Below are 20,093 nucleotides of genomic sequence, written 5' to 3' on the forward strand. Positions count from 1 at the left end.
ATAACATTTTAGGGAAAAATGTATCATAATTTCTTATATATATAGGCTGAGATCTGAGGATTGGCAATTCAAAGCCAGTCAGGACAGGAAAGTCCTTGTGACTCTTATCTCCAATAAATTACCAAAAAGCCAGAATTGCAGCTATGGCTCAAGTAGTAGAACACTTAGCCTTGAGCGAAAATAGCTCAGGGATAGTGGCCAGGCCTTGAGTTCAAGGCCTAGTACTGGCACCACCACCTACAACAACAAAAAGAGCTTTCACTACAGTAGACCCCAAACAAAAACACAGAGACAAAACTGGAAGCTGAAGTTGTGTGATTGCAGTTGTTATCCATAATTCCAAATGCTGTGTTTTTTTCTTAAAACCATCCTCATAGTCTTTGAATCAAGAAATTGTCATATATTTGAACTTATTGTTTGAATTTGTTGATAATTTGAATTTATTGTTATAAGAACTTATGGCAATAAAGCATAGATGGATGGATAGATAGATAGATAGATAGATAGATAGATAGATAGATAGATAGATAGATATAGTCAATCATGGGGCTTGAACTCAGGGCCTGGGCACTGTCCCTGACCTCTTTGCTCAAGGCCAGTGCCCTACCACTTTGAGCCACAGCTCCACGTCCAGTTTTCTGGTGGTTTATTGAAGAGTCTTCCGGACTTTCCTATCAGGCTGGCTTTGAACCAAGATCCTTAGATCTCTGAGTAGCTAGAATTGCAGGTATGAGTCACCAGTGCCTGGCTAGAGTTTTGTTTTATATAGCAAGCACTGTACATTGACACACATCCTCAACCCTAAAAAATAATTTTTTAAAGTTTAACATTAATAAATAGAGAATAAAAACAATTTTATATGAACAAGTTTATGTCTTTGTAAGGCTCATTGGAGGCTGGTGGATATTATGAAAGCACTTCGAGTTAAGAGAATCTCAGACTGAATGTCATGTACTGAGTTTCATAGCATATTGGTGTTAGATGCCTTTCTCCTCTGAGTGCTCACTATAGGAAGCAGTGAGGATGTCAGGTATGCTGATCCAACACATATGAGCATTTTGTTCTCCAAGTTATTCATAATTATTAAATTAATGATATACATGATACACAATTGAAAAACAGTTTTCTGAGCAGTTGCTTCCAAGCAACAGCTTCTAGACAGTGTGATCAAATCTTCAATGGACAATAAATTGACTTTGCACATCCTCTTCCTACTGATTAAAATTTACTCTCAGTTCAATGATATTAGTTTTAGCTGAGGCTCTTATCAAATAATCTCCATAGTTCTGAGAGGAATACATAAGGTCAAAACCAGCAATGGGGCCTGAGGAAGAAGGCAGGACATCTGGTCCTCTGTTGTCATCATGCGCTCCTGATGACACCTGCATTGTCATCTGGCATCCAGCTGTACAGGCCATGCACACAATAGCTACAGGCTCCACATTCTGATCTTGAGCCTCTTCAGCATCTCAGCTCCCTTTTCTCTCTTGTGGGACATAGAAAACATTGAGCTACTCTTCTTCTGTGGGGAACATGGACATCATTGAAGCCATTTTTATTTTCTAGCCACATCATGTTGAACAAAGAAGAATTTTGTAAGATTTGTTATTTCTCTGAACTCCACATGGGCAAGATGGATAATGAAAGAAGGATAATTGAGTTAGGAGCTAAAAAAGAAGAGGGAGAACTTTGCATAGCTTGGAGAAATGGATTTCAGACAGAAGGCACTATAAGTGCAAGGGTTCTTGCAGGCTATATGGAAGAATTAAGCAATGACACAGAGCAGGATTGGCTGGAATAGATGAGCAAATAAGAGACAAGGACAATGAGAAACAAGGCAAAAGAAGAAGAGGCAAGAATACAGAACCTCGAGAACCATTGTGATAAATATGACTTTTTCTCTGCATGAGATAGGAAATGTTTGGAGAGTTCTGAAGAGAAAAACAACATAACTAGAAGATCACTATACTTGCTTTATTGCAATAGTTTGTAGAATATAAAAAGGGAAAGAAAGGAGATCAGTCAGGAAGCTATTATAATATTCCAAGAAAGGTATAATGCTGGTTGGGCTAGGATGGTAGCAGTGAGGAAGGCTGACAGGGGCCTCCATTATTTTTAGTGAAATGTTGCTCCTCTTTTTTGTTTTGTGTTATACATCACCAATCACTAATCCCTGGCTAATTTCAAGATTTTCTTTCATTTCCAGCAGGTTGGCTATGGTGATGTTAATATTTTTTTAATGAAAGACTATTATAATATACTAGCCTTGCAGAACATAAATATAACAAACATATGTGCAATTCTTAGTTTAAGCTGCATTTTAAAAAAATGAAAAATGATAGCTACACAGTTGTCAAAGCCTGTAGAAAGTAGGACATGGAGAGTGAATCCTTGTGTAAACTAGGGACTTTGGAGAATGACTGTCAACATGATCAGATGTATCCACTACAGTGAAAGATGCAGGTTAGCAGGGGACTATGTGCACAAAGGCTAAGGGACATATGCCCCCACTCAGTCTTACTGTGAACCTAAACTGCTCTAAAAAAGAAAAATAAAATCTCGTTTTTAAAAAAGTGAAAAGAGTGAGGCACTGATCACCAGCATCAACACACACATGCGCGTACGCATGCGTGCGTGCACACACAGACACACACACACACACAGAGCAAGAGTAAGAGCAAAAGAGTAAAATGAAACAGGTGAATTGATTTTTTTTTTAATCAGTGGTGGGGCTTGAACTCAGGGCCTGGGCACTGTCCCTGAGCTCTTTTGATCAAGACTGGCACTCTACCACTTTGAGCCACAGTACCACTTCCAGTTCTCTGGGGGTTGAATAGAGATAAGAGTCTCACAGACTTTCCTGCCCTGGCTACATTTGAATTGTGATCCCTAGATCTCAGCCTCCAGAGTAGCTAGAATTACAGGTGTGAACCACTGACACCTGGCTTGCGAATTGATTTTTTAAATATAATTTTTATTATAAAGGTGTTGTACAGAGGGGTTGCTGTTTCATAAATCTGGTAATGAGTACATTTCTTTTAGGTGAGTTGATTTTGATATATTTTACATTATATTGCTTTCATACTTGTTTTTTTTTTTTAGCACATTTCAGTTTAGATTGGGTTCAGCCACATTTCAAGTACCCAAGAACCACACATAGTTGCTGATGATCATATTAGATAGTCTAGACGTTTTGACCATTGCTGCTCCCTCCCTCTCTTCTTTCCCCACTCCTCTTCTCTTCCCCCCCCCCACTTCTCCTTTCTTTTCCTTTTCTCCTTCTTGAGGAGTAGGAAGCAGGGAGGGAAATGAGACCAGCCACTCAGTCTCCCAGCCAAGGGGGAGGATCCATCCATCTCTCCCTACAGTTTGAAAGTGCTCCCATTATATGCATTGTCAAATATGTCGAATACATTTTTTTTTTTTTTTGCCAGTTCTGGGGCTTGAACTCAGGGCCTGGGAACTGTCTCTGAGTTTCTTTTGCTCAAGGCTAGCACTCTACCACTTGAGCCACAGCACCACTTCTGGCTCGTTTTGTTTATGTGGTGCTGAGGAATTGAACCCAGGGCTTCATGCATGGTAAGCAAGCATTCTTCCACTAAGCCATATTCCAAGCTCCCGTTTAGACATCTTATAGTATATTCCTTAATTTTCTCCAAGAGGGCCAAGAATAACTGAAAGTGAAATTAAATGTCTGTGCAGAATCACAGGTCTAGTTGGAGCTAGTGTGCAGCATCAATCCAATGTTAAGCCCTTGCTCTTCCCATGGAGTACTGCACCGCTCCCTTTCCCAAAAGAAAGCGTCAGCTTCTAGTGGTCTCCATAGAGGGGAACCTGGAAGTAAACTACCGGCTTCATCATCGAGCATCAAAGTAGCTCCAAAATAGATGGACTATTTGTTCAAGAGGGAGAGCGGAGAGGCACACGCAAACCGTGAGTCTCTCTGGGCCTGGGCGCTGTCCCTGAGCTCTTTTGCTCAAGGCTACCCACTCTACCACTTTGAGCCACGGCCCACTTCCGTTTCCTGAGGGTGTTAATCGGACCTGAGCCTCTGGAACTTTTCTGCCCGGACTGGCTTTGAACCGCCACCCTCAGATCCCAGCCTCCTGGGTAGGTGGGGTGACAAGTGTGAGCCACCGGCAACCCGGCTAAACTGTCACCACGCCTGACCTCCTCGGTCTGGCCTTGCAGGCCCTCCAAGCACAGTCACACAGCACCCTCCTCCCCTCAGGGAGGATTAAGAATTAATCACTAGTACCCGAGGCCGCGGGGCTCTGACCTGGGTCTGCGCGGGGCCACGCGAGGCCAGGCACCACGCCTTCTCTAGCTGGAAGGGTGGAGAGCATCCCCGGGAACCCCGTGCGGAGGCTCCCGGGGCGTCGCCCGGGCTTCGTCCTCGGCCCGAGAGCTTGGAGTACGAGCTTGACAGTCAGTCCCCATCGGAACCCCAATGACCCCAAGTGCAAACCCCCGGAGACGGCGGAGGCGTTCCCAGGGCGCCTCAGACCACCCCACCCCGCCTCGGCGAAGCTGAAGCCGACCCTCAGCTGGCCCTTAACAAAGAGCTGGGGTCTCGGGCGCGTTGCCGCCCCCAGGAGGTTTTGGAAACTTCTTGCGGCCGGGGGCGGGGCTTAGAGCTCACTGCAGCCAATCACCAAAGGCCCGGGCGGCGGGGGCGGGGCCTGGAGCGAGCGGCTGTGGCGGCCCGGCTGGGTCCGAGCATCCCGCTGCTTCGGACCCGCCCGGCCCGGACATGGCGGCCGCCCGGGCTTCCCTGAACAGCGTGCTGTTGCTGCTGCTGGCCGTGACGGAGGTCGCCGAAGTGGCAGGGGGCCTGGTCCCGGGCAGTGCGGGTGAGTAACCGCTGGAGCAGCGGCTTGGGGCAGTCCGGAGTGGCCGCCTCAGCGCTCCAAGATGGCGCGGGGCAGGGGGCGGCGGGGCGCGCGACCCCAGACCCGACCCGCGTCCGGTGACCTACGGCCCCGAGATCTCGGCAGTCAGAAGTGGGGTGCCGGAGCGCGATGACCGAAGCCTTACGCGCTCCCGCTTCGCCCCGAAGAACTTCTGAACCGCGCGGACAGGGACCCGGGTTCGAGGCCTTGCTCTGTCATCTCCCGGGCAAGAGACCTCTGCTGGTCCCCGACCCCCTGGTCTGGCCCTGGTCTCTCTCAGAAAAGCATGGCGTGTCCTCGCTCCTGGGTCGTCGTGAGGCTCGGGTGGGATCAGGACGTGCAGCCGGTTACCTTCGCCCCGGCCGGGTACTGTTACTGGAGCTGAGTTCACTCGGTTCCGAAAGGCCGGCGGTGGTCGGTGCTGGGTGCACTGCCTGTAGTTCTGAGCCACCTCTGGGCTCCGACTTCATTAAAAGTCATTAAAAATCAGTAAACCTGTATGAGTGGGGTTAGGAAAGATGGGGGAGAATCTTGGAAAGGGTGACATTGACCAAGATGCGTTGTACTTATGAACTGATTCGTTCGATTGGAACTCGTGTGCACAATATATATATATATATATATATATATATATATATATATATATATTATATAATATATATCAGTAAATCTCTTCTGAGGGGCCGACAGGCTTGATTTGTTGTATTCTTGCACCAAAGGAATTAAAACCAGACATGGATAGGAAACTGTGCTATGCTTACTTGTGTCTTAGAGTTGCTGGTCTTTTGGACTAACCCCAACTTCTGCCCCGCAGGAGATCTTAGGATAGGTGATGGGTTAGGATCAGAGTTCCTAGTAGCTGCTACTATAGGTAGATACCTGTGGAGAGGAGATGCTGGGTGAGGCTGCACCCTGGGGGGAGAGAGATGATATCCACTTAGGAGGGGAGGAAAGTTGACAGGTACCTCCTGAGTCTGTTAGCCATTAAAAGATGGCTGGGATTTGTACTACGGAGGTGGAGGAGGAATGCATTGCTTCCCAGGAGAAAAAAGAAAAAGCAAAGTCAATCCAAGATATGTGTGTGTATGTATGTGTGCGCGCATGCACACATGTGTATGTACACATGCCAGTACTGGGGCTTGAACCTCAGGATCTTGGTGTCCTCCCTGAGCTTTTTTTTCTCAAGGCTAGTGCTCTGCCACTGGAGCCACAATTCCACTTCTGGCTTTTTGGTAGTTAATAAGAGATGAGTCTCAAGGACTTTATTGCCTGGGCTGGCTTTGAATGTCAATCTTCAGCTCTCAGCCTCCAGAGTAGTTAGGATTGCAGGTGTGAGTCACTGGCACCCAGCTCCAACATGGTTTTGTTTGTTTGTTTGTTTGTTTTTTGGGGCCTGAACTCTGGGCCTGGGCACTGTCCCTCAGCTCTTCACCTCAAGGCTAGCACTCTACCACTTGAGCCACAGCGCCACTTCCGGCTTTTTTTCTTTTTTCTTATGTGGTGCTGAGGAATCAAACCCAGGGCCTAATGCGTGCAAGGCAAGTGCTCTACCACTGAGCCACCTTCCCAGCCCCTCCAACATGGTTTTAAGATAACCTACAGTGCTAAAAATAAAGACAATAAAAAGGAAGGCATTTAAAGAAGGGAGAGAACTGTATCAGGAACCGGCATTATATAATTGTAATTGGATTCTAAATTTTGCTATTAGTTCAGAAACCCAAGGAGGGAAAAAATTCAAAGAGAATGCTGCTTTCATGGCTAACTCATTTCTGGGCCCTGTGTTTCTCACAAAGTTAAAAGAGACTGAACTAAAGCTCTTACAAAGATATACCCCATAGAAAACTGTTATCATGCTCATTGTACAAGTGAGTATTTTGCTTGATCATTAAACTCATTGTTTCTCAGTGGTTAACACATAAGCAAGTTAGTTACTTAAGCTTCAATCTTCTCTCTCTCTCTCTCTCTCCCTCTTTCTTTCTTTCTTTCTTTCTTTCTTTCTTTCTTTCTTTCTTTCTTTCTTTCTTTCTTTCTTTCTTTCTTTCTTTCTTTCTCTTTCTTTTTGTGCCTGTTCTAGGGCTCGAACTTCGGGCATGGGCACTGTCCTAGAGCTTTTTTAACTCTACCTCTTGAGCCACAGCTCCACTTCCAACTTTTTGTTGGTTAGAGATAAGAATCTCACAGCTCTTTCTGCCCCAGCTGACTCTGAAAGGCAGTCCTCAGATTTCAGCATCCTAAGTAGCTAGGATTACAGGCATGGGCCACCAGCACCTAGCTAGCCTCAATTTTTTCTGCTTTAAAATTCACACTTAGTATATTGTATGTCTTAGATTTTATTGTGAGAATTGAGATAACAAATGTGCAGTATTTAGTATGATACTGCAATGGTAGCTATTAAATATGTTACTACATCTTCAAATTAATAAAACACTTTTTAACACTAAAAGTTCCAAGGGTTTCTGTGACAAGGACACTTGTTTGCCGAGTGAACGGAGAATGACTGCTGTGGAGTCATTTGGAGTGGTCTAAAATTAATAAAGGTGATGGTTCACTCTTCCAAGTATATACAGAAAACAACTGAACTATACTTTGAAAGGGTGAATTTCATAGTATGTCAATGATTGCTCAAAAAAATGTTATAGAAAGAGAAAAACATGTTTGATCATCTTTTTACCATAACATCTAAAGTTCACTTTAGGAAATGCTGCACTATACAGCCTCATGCCTGTAATCAAAGCTACTTAGGAAGCTGAGATCTGAGGATCACAGTTTCAAAGCCAGCCCTGGTAGGAAAGTCCATGAAACTCTTATCACCATTAACCACCAAAAAGACAGATGTGAAGCTGTGGCTCAAAGTGGTAGAGTGCTAGCCTTGAGTAAAATTCAAGGCCTGAATTCCAGCCCCAGGACCAGCACAGAAAAAAAAGAAAAGAAAAGAATGAAAGAAAGAAAGAAAGGAAAAAAAGAGAAAATGTTGGGCTAGTTAATTTCCAACAGTCCTTTCAACTCTAAAAATGCCCATGACCTCATATAGTTATATTGTTTGATTTAAAAGAAAACTCCCAATTTGATCTTAAAATGAGTCTTGTTTTCTTGTACTCATTACTAGCAAGCATATATTGCCTGGTTCTTTACATAAAAGATATTGAGCAATGTAATAGACAAAGGCTTCCACTGTGGATTTGTAGAAAGTGTAGAAAACATTCTTCAGTCCTAAACAGAAATTGGGGACACAATTATTAAATTGTATTTCATGAAGGCCTGGCTTGTATTACTGTTCAGTCTTCTTTCTCATCTCATTATCCTCATCCAGGATTGGATACCTCTGTCTTCTCTAGTATACAGCTTTCCAGGTCACGGACTCCCTCTGCCATCGCTGCCCTGCTTATTCATACACTTGGAGATAAGAGAGTGATGTGACTTGCTTAATGATTATTTCTTTGCAGGATGTATTGAGACCATGTGCTGCAGTCTGAGGGTCTCTGTCTCCTGGCACCTAGTATTAGTTCTGTTTCTATTTAAGATGTTTTGTAATAGTACAAAAGAAAGAAAGATGTAACATCAAGGGCCAAGTTTCAGCAAGTTGACATTTAAGAAGTTATGTAATAGCCTACGATCCTGAAAAAGAATGTAATGAATTTTAAATTAGAAAAAGAAAGTGCCTATCTAGAGGGAAGTAATAAAAAGCAGATTCTCTTCCCATTGAAGTCTTAGCCCACACTGTAGAAGGAGTGAATACTAGTGATAGACCAGAGATGACAGTCTTTTTTTCCCCCTGATATACTGCTAAAAGTTCCTATCTTATGTTCATAGATTTAAGCAATTTTTTGTTAATCAGACTTTACGACTCCTGGAAGAAAGTGAGAAGTCAAATGGGTGGGTTTTATGTATTACAAATATTGCTTTAAAAGAGCAAAACAGATATTAAAAGATTTGTTTAATCAAAAAACATTCCTTTATGGCAGATCCTGTTTCCAGTGAGAGCTGCTGCTCTACAGGAGCTTACCTCTAGAGAAGCAGATACATATTAAGTACTGTAGAGAAATAAAATGACTTACTGGTGTGATAAGTATGCTGTGAAGAAACCAAACTAGATGACAGCAGAATTATATGAGTAAGGGCGGGGGAGGAATGTTTGTTATATAGAATTGACAAGAAGGGCCTCTTTGATAAGGTGAAGTTTAGAGTGAAGATCTAAAGTCTGAGAAGATGCTATCCTTAACAAGACGGGGGCAGGGTCAGCAGCAGCATGCAGATCATGTGGGTATGTGGTTGGAACAACCAAGAGAATAAGCTAGGGCTAGAGAATGCTGCACTTTGCAAGAAGCCATAAGAGGATTATGGACTTGATCCTAAGTACAGATAGAAAACAAGAGAGTTTTTAATACGAGATAGACTCGGGAATTGATGGCTTATGCTTGTAATCCTTGCTACTCAGGATGCTGAGATCTGAGGATCTCAGTTTGAAGCCAGTCCAGACAGGAAAGTCTGTGATTTTTATCTCCAAGTAACCGCCAAAAAGCTCGAAGTGGAGTTAGGGCTCAAATGGTAGAATTTAAGCCTTGTAAGCCTCACAAAAGTTCAGTGACAGCACCCAGACCTTGAGTTCAAGCCCCAGGACTCTCTCTCTCTCTCTCTCTCTCTCTCTCTCTCTCTCTCTCTCTCTCTCTCTCTCTCTCTCTCTCTCACACACACACACACACACACACACACACACACATACAATTAGCAGCCCCAGGACTCTCTCTCTCTCTTTCTCTCTCTCACACACACATACAATTAGCAGCAAGATTGAGCTAAAATAGATACCAAATCATATATCTTGTTTATTATTTATTATTGTTTTAAGTTTTTGCCAGTCCTGGGTCTTGAACCACTGGACATTGTCCCTGAGCATTTGTGCTCAAGGCTAGCACTCTTATCACTTGAACCACAGCTCCACTTCCAGCATTTTGGTGGTTAATTGGAGATGAGACTCTCACAAATTTTCCTGCCTGGGCTGACTTTGAACCATGATCCTCTTCCTGAGTAGCTAGGATTACAAGTAGAAGCCACTAGCACCTGGCTGCTAATTTTTGTTAAAAAAAAATAGCAACAATTGAGATCCTTCTGAAAAAATATTAAAAGCAAGAAAGGTGTCTGTAATCCTAGCTACATGGGAGGCTGAAAATAGAAGAAGAAGGGGAGGGGAAAAGAGAGGAGAAAGGTATAGAATTTAGATCATCAGGAAGGGAACATCAAACATTTCAGATAGAAAACTGTGTTCCAAATAATGTACATTTTTCTTCTTAAAAGTGATTGTGGGCTGGGATTTAGTTAGTGGCAAAGCGCTTGCCTAGAAAGTTCAGTATCCTGAGTTTGATCTTCAGTACCAAAAAGGAAAATACAAAAATATATACTGTTTAAGAAAAAAAAAAAACAACCCAACAAACAAACAAACAAAAAACAAAACCTTAAAAAAAAAGGCTGGCTGCTGGTGGCTCATAGAACTGAGCTACTCAGGAGGCTGAAATTTGAGGATTGCAGTTTGAAGCCAGCTTAGGTAGGAATGTTCACTATACTCTTATCTCCAGCTAACCACCAAAAAGCAATGGCTCAAATGGTATAGAGCTCTAGCCTTGTGCAAAAAAAGATCAGGAACAGCACCCAGGCCCTGAGTTCAAGCCCCAGGACCAGCAGAGAAAAACCCAAAAGGAACAAAAAGTTATTGAACTGGGCAGTAGTGGCTCATGCCTGTAATCCTTGCTACTCCAGAGGCTGAGATCTGAGGACCATGATTTAAAGCCAGCCAGGACAGGAAAGCCCCTGAGATCTTTATCTTCAGTTAACCACCATAGAAACAAAAGTGGCCCTGTGACTCAGTGGTAGACTGCTAGCCTTGAGCAAAAGATCTAAGAAACAGTGCCCAGGCCCTGACTTCAAGCCCCATGACTGACAATAATAATAATAATAATAATAATAATAATAATAATAGCCAGCACTTGGGAAGCAAATGCAGGAGGATCAAGAATTTGAGGTACCCAGGTGCTGGTGGCTCACACCTGTAATCCTAGCTACTCAGGAGTCTGAGATCTGAGGATCACAGTTTGAAGCTAGCCCAGGAAAGTCCCCCATGAGACCAATAAACTAATCCAGAAAGCTCGAAGTGGTGCTGTCACTCAAGTGGTAAAGCACTGGCCTTGAGCACAGAGAGGCTCAGGGACAGCACCCAGGCCCTGAGTTCAAGCCCCAACACCAGCCAAAAAAAAAAAAAAAGAATTTGAGGCTAGGTTAGAGTGTGATGCATGTGGTAGAGTACTTGCCTAGCAGGAAAAGTGCCTTAAGTTCAAACCATAGTACTGCCAAAAACAAAAGAAAAAGGAATTTGAAGTGACCCTGGACTATAAGAAAACTGTGTCAATAAACAAACAAATATAATTGAAGTTTAGGGAAGGCTAGCATGCCAGAAAGAGACTTGGAAAATCTGGAGTTGGGCTACCAGGAAGCTGGTAGGCTCTTGATTGAAAGAGTGACATTATGAAATATCTGTTTAAAAAATTAAGTTGGCAGTTGGATTGGTAGTACAACCAATTGGTATTACAACTGTAGCAGTGCAGTATGAGACCAGCAATGAAGGATATCTGTAACTTGGAAATTATTCTGAAAACAATGTGTCTGTTTAAAAGTATATCTAAGGGCTAGGCACCAGTGGCTCATACTTGTAATCATAGTTACTCAGGAGACTGAGATTTGAGGATTGTGGTTTGAAACTAGCCCAGGCAGAAAAGTCCATGGCACTCTTATCTCCAATTAAACACCAAAAAAAGCTAGAAGTGGCACAATGGCTAAGTGGTAGAGCACTAGCCCAAGTCTTAAGTTCAAGCTCCAGGATAATCCCTAAAAAAAAAAAAAAGTATACATAAGTCGTCTGAATGCTTGTGGCTCATCTCTATAATCCTAGCTACTTAGGAGGCTGAGACCTGGAGGATTTTTGTTTCAAAGCCAGCTCAAACAGAAAAATTTCCATGTTCAGTTAACCAAAATGCTGGGCAGGAGGCATGGGTCAAGGCTCAAGTGGTAGGACATCAGCCTTGAGTAAGAAAGTTAAGTGAAATCATAAGGCATTGAGTTCAAGTGCCAATACTGGCACCAAAAAAGAAAGAATATACATAAGCAAATATGCAGACAGATGAATCAAGATGAAAAGATGTTAGCAATTTTTGTTTTTGAGGTAGGGTTTCACTGTTTAACCCAGACTAGTCACTTGTGATCCCCCAAGCCTCTAGCTCCCAAATTGATAATAAAATATTATCAATATTAAATATGTGGTGGGTATAAAGGTAATCATTTTATTGTTTGGCTACTCCTTGGCTAATAATATATTTAATATAAATATATGTACACATATATTTTGTAAGAGACAGGTATGACAGTTTCATGAATATATATATTAAGTTACAGTTGTCATTTCTTATTTTTAATAAACATTTCTTATTTTTAATAAAGTTTTTAAATTTTGTATATACCATTACTGGGACTTGAACTCAGGACCTTTCACTTTCACTTGGCTTTTTTACTCATAGCTGGCACACCACTACTGGAGCCATACCTCTAGTCCAACTTTTTGCTAGTTAATTGGAGATAAAAAGTCTATTGGATTTGTCTGCCCTAACATGGCTTCATACTGCAGTCCTGAGTTCTCAGCCCCCAGGGATTATAGGCTTGAGCCACTGGTACCTAGCTTAAACATTTTTTTAGAATGATTGTCAGTTTCCAACTTGTATTGAAAATAGCAATTTTATCAAAATCATATCTCATATACATAATTAAAATGACTGTTTTATTTTTTAATTTAATTTTGTCAAGGTGATGTACAGAGGGGTTACAGTTGCATACATAAGGTAATGAGTACATTTCTTGTATAACATTGTTACCCCCTCCCTTGTTTTTCTCTCTTTCCCTTCCCCCTAACTCTCTCCCTCCCCATAGATTTTAGTGTATCATCTTTATTTAGAATGGCCTTCTTCCAGTATCAGCTAATATTTCTCTTACTGGTGTGGGATGAATATAGATTTGTTTGTTTATACACATTTTCTGTTCTAGTAATTTAAGAAACATTAATTAGAAGGAATCTTCATTTGCTTTAGAGAGGAAAAGAATGGCTTTGTATTAACCAAATTGAATATTGAATATAGCTCTTCAGAGGATTCTCTGGTAAAAACTCCTTTAACTTCAAAAATTTTATAAGTGTGTGTGTGTGTGTGTGTGGTGTGTGTGTGTGTGTGTGTGTGTGTGTGTGTGTGTGTTAACCAAATTGAATATTGAATATAGCTCTTCAGAGGATTCTCTGGTAAAAACTCCTTTAACTTCAAAAATTTTATAAGTGTGTGTGTGTGTGGTGTGTGTGTGTGTGTGTGTGTGTGTGTGTGTGTGTGTGTGTGTGTGTTAACCAAATTGAATATTGAATATAGCTCTTCAGAGGATTCTCTGGTAAAAACTCCTTTAACTTCAAAAATTTTATGTGTGTGTGTGTGTGTGTGTGTGTGTGTGTGTGTGTGTGTGTGTGTGTGTGTAAAACTCAAGGCCTGGGTGCTGTCCCTGGGCTATTTTTTTTTTTGTTCAAGGCTAACATTTTACTATTTGAGCCATAGCTCCACTTCTAGCTTTTTTGTGTTTAATTGGAGATGAGTGGCCTTTCCTGCCCATGCTGGCTTTCAACTGCAATTTTCAGATCTCAGCCTTCTGAGTAGCAAGGATTACAGGCCTGAGCCACTGGCCATTTGTGGGTATTTCCTATTTTTAAGATAGTGTGCGTACTTTTTTTTAAATGTAAATTTCTTCATGTGGCTTGAGTATGTGTTTCCTGTATACTTGCCTATGTTTAGTATACACGTGGCCCAAAACCTGCTGCCAAACCTTGATGTTTCAAATTATTGGATAATTCTGCTTGCATATTTCTAGACTTTGCCAATTCCTTCTTAGAGCCAACACATGTGTCCTTTAGTTGTCGAGTTTTAATATTTATGATTACAGACTCTTGGAATAAGACTTCAAGATATGACATCTCTGTCTTTAATGAGGATAAAACTTGTGCTTTTCATTTCTATCATGTTACTGTCAAGTTTTGTTTTGAACAATTTTACTTTTATTCAATCTCACTTTATGGGAATAAGCAGAATTTTAAATTTTTTCTTTAAGAACAAATTAAAATCAAACTATAAAAACAAAACATTTCTAGCATTCTAGCCTTCTTAAAAACATTAGTGTTTTTTTTCTTCTGTGATAGTTGAATGACCCCTTCTTAAAAACATTAGAGTGTTTTTTTTTTCTTCTGTGATAGTTGAATGACCCAGTTAATCCATTTTAATTACTCTAAAAAGATAAAGACCTTTAATTGCATTTGGGTTTCTCCTTCCATCCTTAATGAAGGCACATGAATTGATGTCTATTTGTAGACTTTTGATTCTTCAAAAATAGGCTGTGTTAAATATTGTAATGTTTTTGTTTTAAAGGCAGAATGTGTACTAATGCAGTAAATGATCAAGTGTGAAGTCTGATCAAATACATTGTATGAATTTATGGACATACCAAAATGTAAATCCCTTGTGCAACTAATTGGTGCTGATTTTAGAAAAAATGTTGGGGAGGGTAGTGGAAGAATCAATGTAGAAAATGTAATGGAGCAGAGAGGCTCATTTATGGAGGTTGGCAGTCCTCACAAGGGAGGAAGTATACTATTATAGTGGAATACTTTAATAGGGAAAGGACTTATTACCATTTTTCCTTTTTAAAAATCAGAATAATGCTTTTGGAGAGACTAGAAAGAAACACAGTAGAAAGTCAACAGATACATACAGATACATATTAAACTCACACAATTTTGAAGAACTCATAAAAATTTCCCTGCATTAAAAAAGTACCATATATACATATGTATTATGACAGTGAGAGTTAACAGATCAGTTTTCCCTTGCTCTTTATTTTCCAATTTTGTAGTGTTTTTTCTTTTAAACCAAAAAGAATTATTTTAATTTCTTTTCTTTTTTGCCACTCCTGAGGCTTGAACTCTGAGTCTGGGTTCTGTCCCTGAGCTCCTTTTTTGCTTAAGGCTAGCACTCTACCACTTGAACCACAGCACCACTTTTGGCTTTTTCTGTGATATAATTGGAGATGAGAGTCTCACAGACTTTTCTGCCTGGGTTGGCTTCGAACTGTGATTCTCAGATCTGAGTAGGTAGGATTATAGATATGAGCTACGGGTGCCTGGTTTGTTTAAAATTTTAACTTGTAAGTCACTTGTATGAATTTGGTCTTCATCATTAAATAGGAAAAAGGCCTTTATAATAAAACTGCTGGCTGTTATCAGGGTTTTAAGTGTAACACATCATGTGTTTCTGTTTTATATAGACCTTTGCTCCAACAAATTGTTTTTCCAAAGTCCCCAGGCCCAAATCAGACTCCTGTCTGCTTGATTGTTTACTTTTTGCTTAGCCTGTGTTTATTGGGACCATATGTTACTGTGTGTTATCTTTGCTGAAAATCAGCTGGATTTTCTGCTCTGATATGACCTCTGTGTGAGGGGATAGTAGAAAGTGCCAACCTTCAGAACACTTCAAAAGAGCCATCAATGTCACGTGAGGGAGCCTTTTTTTTTTCTTCCCTGTGGTTCTCATGAGAGTGGGAACATGACAGTCTTAGGGAGATGTTAGGTTGGTATGGCTTTGCAGAGAATGCAGGGTTGCTGAGAGAAAGTCCCATGAGTGCTTGGGCCCTCCCTCAAATTAGAGCTTCTTAAGATTAATGCAAGGATGTGTGTGTGTGTACATACACAATATGTATGCCATATATAATATATATAGATATATATTTAAGATACTTTTTATACTTCCCCCACTCCCATGCTAGAGTTTGTTGAGCTCTGGCATGAAGCATGCTCAGCTTGCTTGTTCCCCTAGATCTCTACCACTTGAGCCATATATTCAGCACAAGGCACTTTTTTTTTTAATGTAGGGAGATTTTTATATGTTCTTCAAAATTTTGCAAGTTTAATATGTAGACCTTAAGAAAACCCCATAAAATGAGTACTAAAAGTAGCCCTTACAAGTCTTTTATGAGACCAAACTATAATATGTCAGTAATACATAGACCTTGAAATTGTTTTATAAAGAGCCAATTGACCGTTTCAAACTCAAAGCCTTATTTGTAAGATCTAAAGAGTATTTCTTTTATTCATTTGTTATTTCGTCCCAATATCAATTGGACTATCAACCAAAAATCTCTGCTTTTTCTCAAATTGTTTAGATTTTACTTGGATGGAGGACTATGTCACATATATTGGTATATGCACATAAATATGTTTATAATATAATGTAACATACATATTTTATCACTGTTAATTTTATATTTTATTACTGTATATTATTGGACAGGAGGCTTTCAATGTACTATTTCGTATATGTATATGCACATTGGTCCTTTATTGCTTTGCCTTTTACCCATCCCTTTTCCCCTTTATTTTTCATCTTGTACATGCTGGTTTTAGAGCTTGAACTTAGGACCTGCATTCTTGCTTGGATTTTTCACTAAAGGCTGACATTCTACCACTTTGGCCATATTTCTGGCTTTTTGCTACTTAATTGGAGATAAAGAATCTCTTAAATTTGTCTGCCAAGGCTGGTTTTGAACCACAGTTCTCAGATATCAGCTTCCTGAGTAGCTAGGATTACAAGCAGGAGCCACTGGTGCCTGGGTTTAATTTGGATCTTCAGACTTTTATTTTCTCTGTAATGTTTCCTAAACAAAATTCAATATTTTTTCATCATTTGACTGTTATTGTAGGTATAACAAGAGAATGTAGTTTATAAGGCAGCTGTAAGGATTGAATAAGATAGTACATAAAACAAGTTTAGTGTAAAATTCTGGCACATTGAAAGCACACAGTAACTAATGTTATTACATTACAGTTTCCCCTATTAGACTAGGAGCTTCCCTGGGCAAGGACTTTATCCCCAAATGTAACATTAAGTGTAGGGAAGCCAGGCCCTGGTGGCTCATGCCTGTAATCCTAGCTACTAAGAAGGCTGAGATCTGAGGATCATCAAAGCTAGCTTGGGCAGGAAAATCCGTGAGACTCTTATCTCCAATAAAGAGCCAGAAAACTGGAAGTGGTGCTGTGACTCAAGTGCCACAAGAGCACTTGCCTTGAGTTGAAGAGCTGAGGGACAGCACCCAGACCCAGAGTTCACCCGTGACCGACCAAAAAAAAAAAAAAAAAAAAGGTGTAGGGAAGCCTTTGAGTGTAATAGATACTCATTGAAAGTTAAGTTACAATGAATAATAGAGTAGCTGGGTGTGGTGATTCATGTCTGTAATCCCAGCTCTCAGGAGGTGGAGACAGGCTTTGAGGATCATGAGTTCAAGACTAGCCTGGGCTACATAGCAAGACCCTGTCACCAAAAAAGAAACTATTGAATAATCCACTGATAGTTAATCATGGAATAACATGTTTATTTTTTCTCCTTAGGTGCATTATGTTGTAGTCATTCCAAGGATAACCAAATGTGCCGTGATGTATGTGAACAGGTGAGTTTGACAATAATTGTAGGAGCTATCAGTTATGTAACTATTTATCAGGCTTGATTGTTGTGGAAAAATCTGTTGGGAAGCATCTTTACCATAGGATCACAGTTCATATCAGCAGTGATAGGACAAACTGACATGTGTCTGCTGATGGGAAGCATTGAGGAGGAACACAGTAATTTATAAAGGTCACACAAAAATGTGTGACCTGAATCATGAGGAAACAATCAGGCAACCCAGCCTGAGGGATATTCCTCAAAACAACAGCCTGTACTCTTAAAAAATATCCATTACTTATAAAAACAAAGAAAGACTAAGATTCTAAAAAATAGATACATGACAGCTAAGTGCAATGCATGATTCTGGATTGGATCCTGGAATGAAAAATAAAATTGCCCTAAAGGGCATTATTGTAATTAATTGGTGGAATATGAGTATAGAGTAGATATTAATAGAAAATATTTTGCCAATCCATATTTTGGTCCTGAATTTGGTAATTGTATTGAGGTTAGATATGACAGTGTCATTTTGCTAAAAAAAAATACATACTAGGATTTGAGAAAAAAATGATCATAATGTCTATAATGAGTTATAAAATAATTGATCCAAGTGGTAATAATAATTTATGTATTACAAAGAGAGTTAAAAGCAATTTTGAAATGTTAATTACGTGTGAATTGTGGTAAATAAATACTGTATGGATATTCATTGTGCTACTGTTATGACTTTTTTAGAGGTTTGAATTTTCCTGGTTGAGCTTTTTTTTTAAAGCAAACTCTAGTGAAGTAATACCTAGTCATAAAGTTTTACTTTTCTTTCATCATCTTATGTTATCTAGTCTTAGCATATAAAAAAATGGTCATAGTTACCTTTCTTTTAAGTTTTCTAGTTGTAAACTGTGCATTTGTCCCTTTCTTACACCAAACTCTTTAGGGAGGTAATATCATAAATAAGGAGATATAGAAAAGTTAAATAACTTACCAAGTCCCCAAGCTAGTGATTTTAAGAATGGGAACTCAAATCTGCATGTGTCTGATTGCACAGTGCATACTATTAGCCGCTGGGATACAACTGCCTCATTTAGGCCCAAATATTTGTTCATTTACTCAAAGTATATAATTTATTATCTCAGTTCCTTGTCTTTTCCATTGTTTTTACCTCTTTCAGGTGTTTTGAAGTTTTTGCTTTTTTTGTTTGTCTTTGGTTTTTGAGAAGAGATAGAGTTGAAGAACGAGGGCATGAGCTTAGAAGCATGCTTCTTCCTATCCCACCACCAGAGACACATGTTTCTTTTTCTCTTTTTCATTCCTTTTTTTGGTCTTGGATTGTTGCCTTTCTTTTACTCATTTCTAGTTTTTTCATTTTTCCTTTTATAAAGATAGTACCACTATATTCAAGGATAAAAAAATAGAATCTTCATACTCAGATTTAACATTATCATGGCTATTTTGTTTCATTTATAACTCCTGTACTCTTTCCATATCCCCCTTTTGTTTGTTTGTTTTGAAAAGTCTTCCCCATACAGGGTATTGTGTCTAGTTGTCTGTTTTTGTGGTGTTATGTTAACCATGATTGTTGATAATTATTTAAATGTACTAATTCACTAGCAAGTTATAGAAAGTAATATTCTAGCTCATTTTGCTTCTTAATTATAGTAGTAGTTTTGGAGGGAAAATGGCTACTAAATAAACTAACTGGAGTTAAATCCTTTTTCATTATCCTTAGCATTCATGGATTTTACAGTCTCAACTATCTTCAGGTAACCATGAAGATCTGTCTGATATATGCTATGATTTATAATTTACTGGTATACCAGATTGTAATAGCATTAATTAAATTCTGGCATGACAGTGAGCTAGTTAGTGAACCTTGTCAGTGCCTAGCTTCTGTATTAAAAGGTGTCTTTGAAGCCAGGCACCATTGCCTGTAATCCTAGCTATATAGGACTGAGATCTGAGATCTGAGGATTGAAGTTCAAAGCCAGACTGGGCAGACAAATGCTAGAGACTCTTGTCTACAATTAACCAGCAAATAGCAGAAAGTAGAGGTGTGGCTCAAGTGGATAGAATGGCAGCCTTGAATGAAAAAGAACAAAAGGCCCTGAGTACAAACTTTTAATACTGGTACATATGTGTACACATGCACACACATGCGTGTGCACACTCACACAACAAACATAGATATGCATGCATCAAAACACTGCCTTAAGATGGTAGGGGAAAAACAAAGGAGGAGGTAACAATGCTCAATAGGAAATGTACTCATTACCTTACTCATGTAACTATAATCCTTCTGAACAGCATTTTTACAATAAAAAATGTATTAAAAAACTGTCTTAGTGCCGGGCGCTGGTGGCTCACGCCAGTAATCTTAGCTACTCAGGAGGCTGAAATCTGAGGATCGTGGTTCAAAGCCAGCCCTGGCAGGAGAGACCGTGAGACTCCTATCTCCAATAAACCACCAGAAAACCGGAAGTGACGCTGTAGCTCAAGTGGTAGAGCGCTCGCCTTGAGCTGAAGAGCTGAGGGACAGCACCCAGGCCCAGAGTTCAAGCCCCACGACTGACCAAAAAAAAAAAAACTGTCTTAGTTCCTATTTCACAGCATTTTATGGTAAACGTGTGCCATAAAGTTATTCACAAATTTC

At 40.1% G+C, this 20,093-nt stretch overlaps 1 protein-coding gene across 2 annotated transcripts in view; it reads left to right on the top strand.

Annotated features, from left to right (window-relative positions):
* Positions 1-4,656: 4,656 nt before the first annotated feature.
* Positions 4,657-20,093, top strand: part of Reck (reversion inducing cysteine rich protein with kazal motifs) — a 59,523-nt gene continuing 44,086 nt past the window's right edge. The window contains exons 1-3 of one of the 2 annotated variants that reach the window (XM_070009752.1): positions 4,768-4,853; positions 17,392-17,450; positions 19,173-19,206. In XM_070009752.1, the coding sequence (XP_069865853.1) occupies positions 17,437-17,450; positions 19,173-19,206 (48 nt within the window). In that variant the 5' untranslated portion in view covers positions 4,768-4,853; positions 17,392-17,436. Of the gene's footprint in view, positions 4,854-17,391; positions 17,451-19,172; positions 19,207-20,093 lie in introns of both variants that reach the window. The other variant, XM_070009743.1, reaches the window with a different exon arrangement.

This window comes from Dipodomys merriami, unplaced genomic scaffold, assembly GCF_024711535.1.
Source record: "Dipodomys merriami isolate MVZ:Mamm:240054 unplaced genomic scaffold, mDipMer1.0.p SCAF_11, whole genome shotgun sequence".
Lineage (NCBI taxonomy): Eukaryota > Metazoa > Chordata > Mammalia > Rodentia > Heteromyidae > Dipodomys > Dipodomys merriami.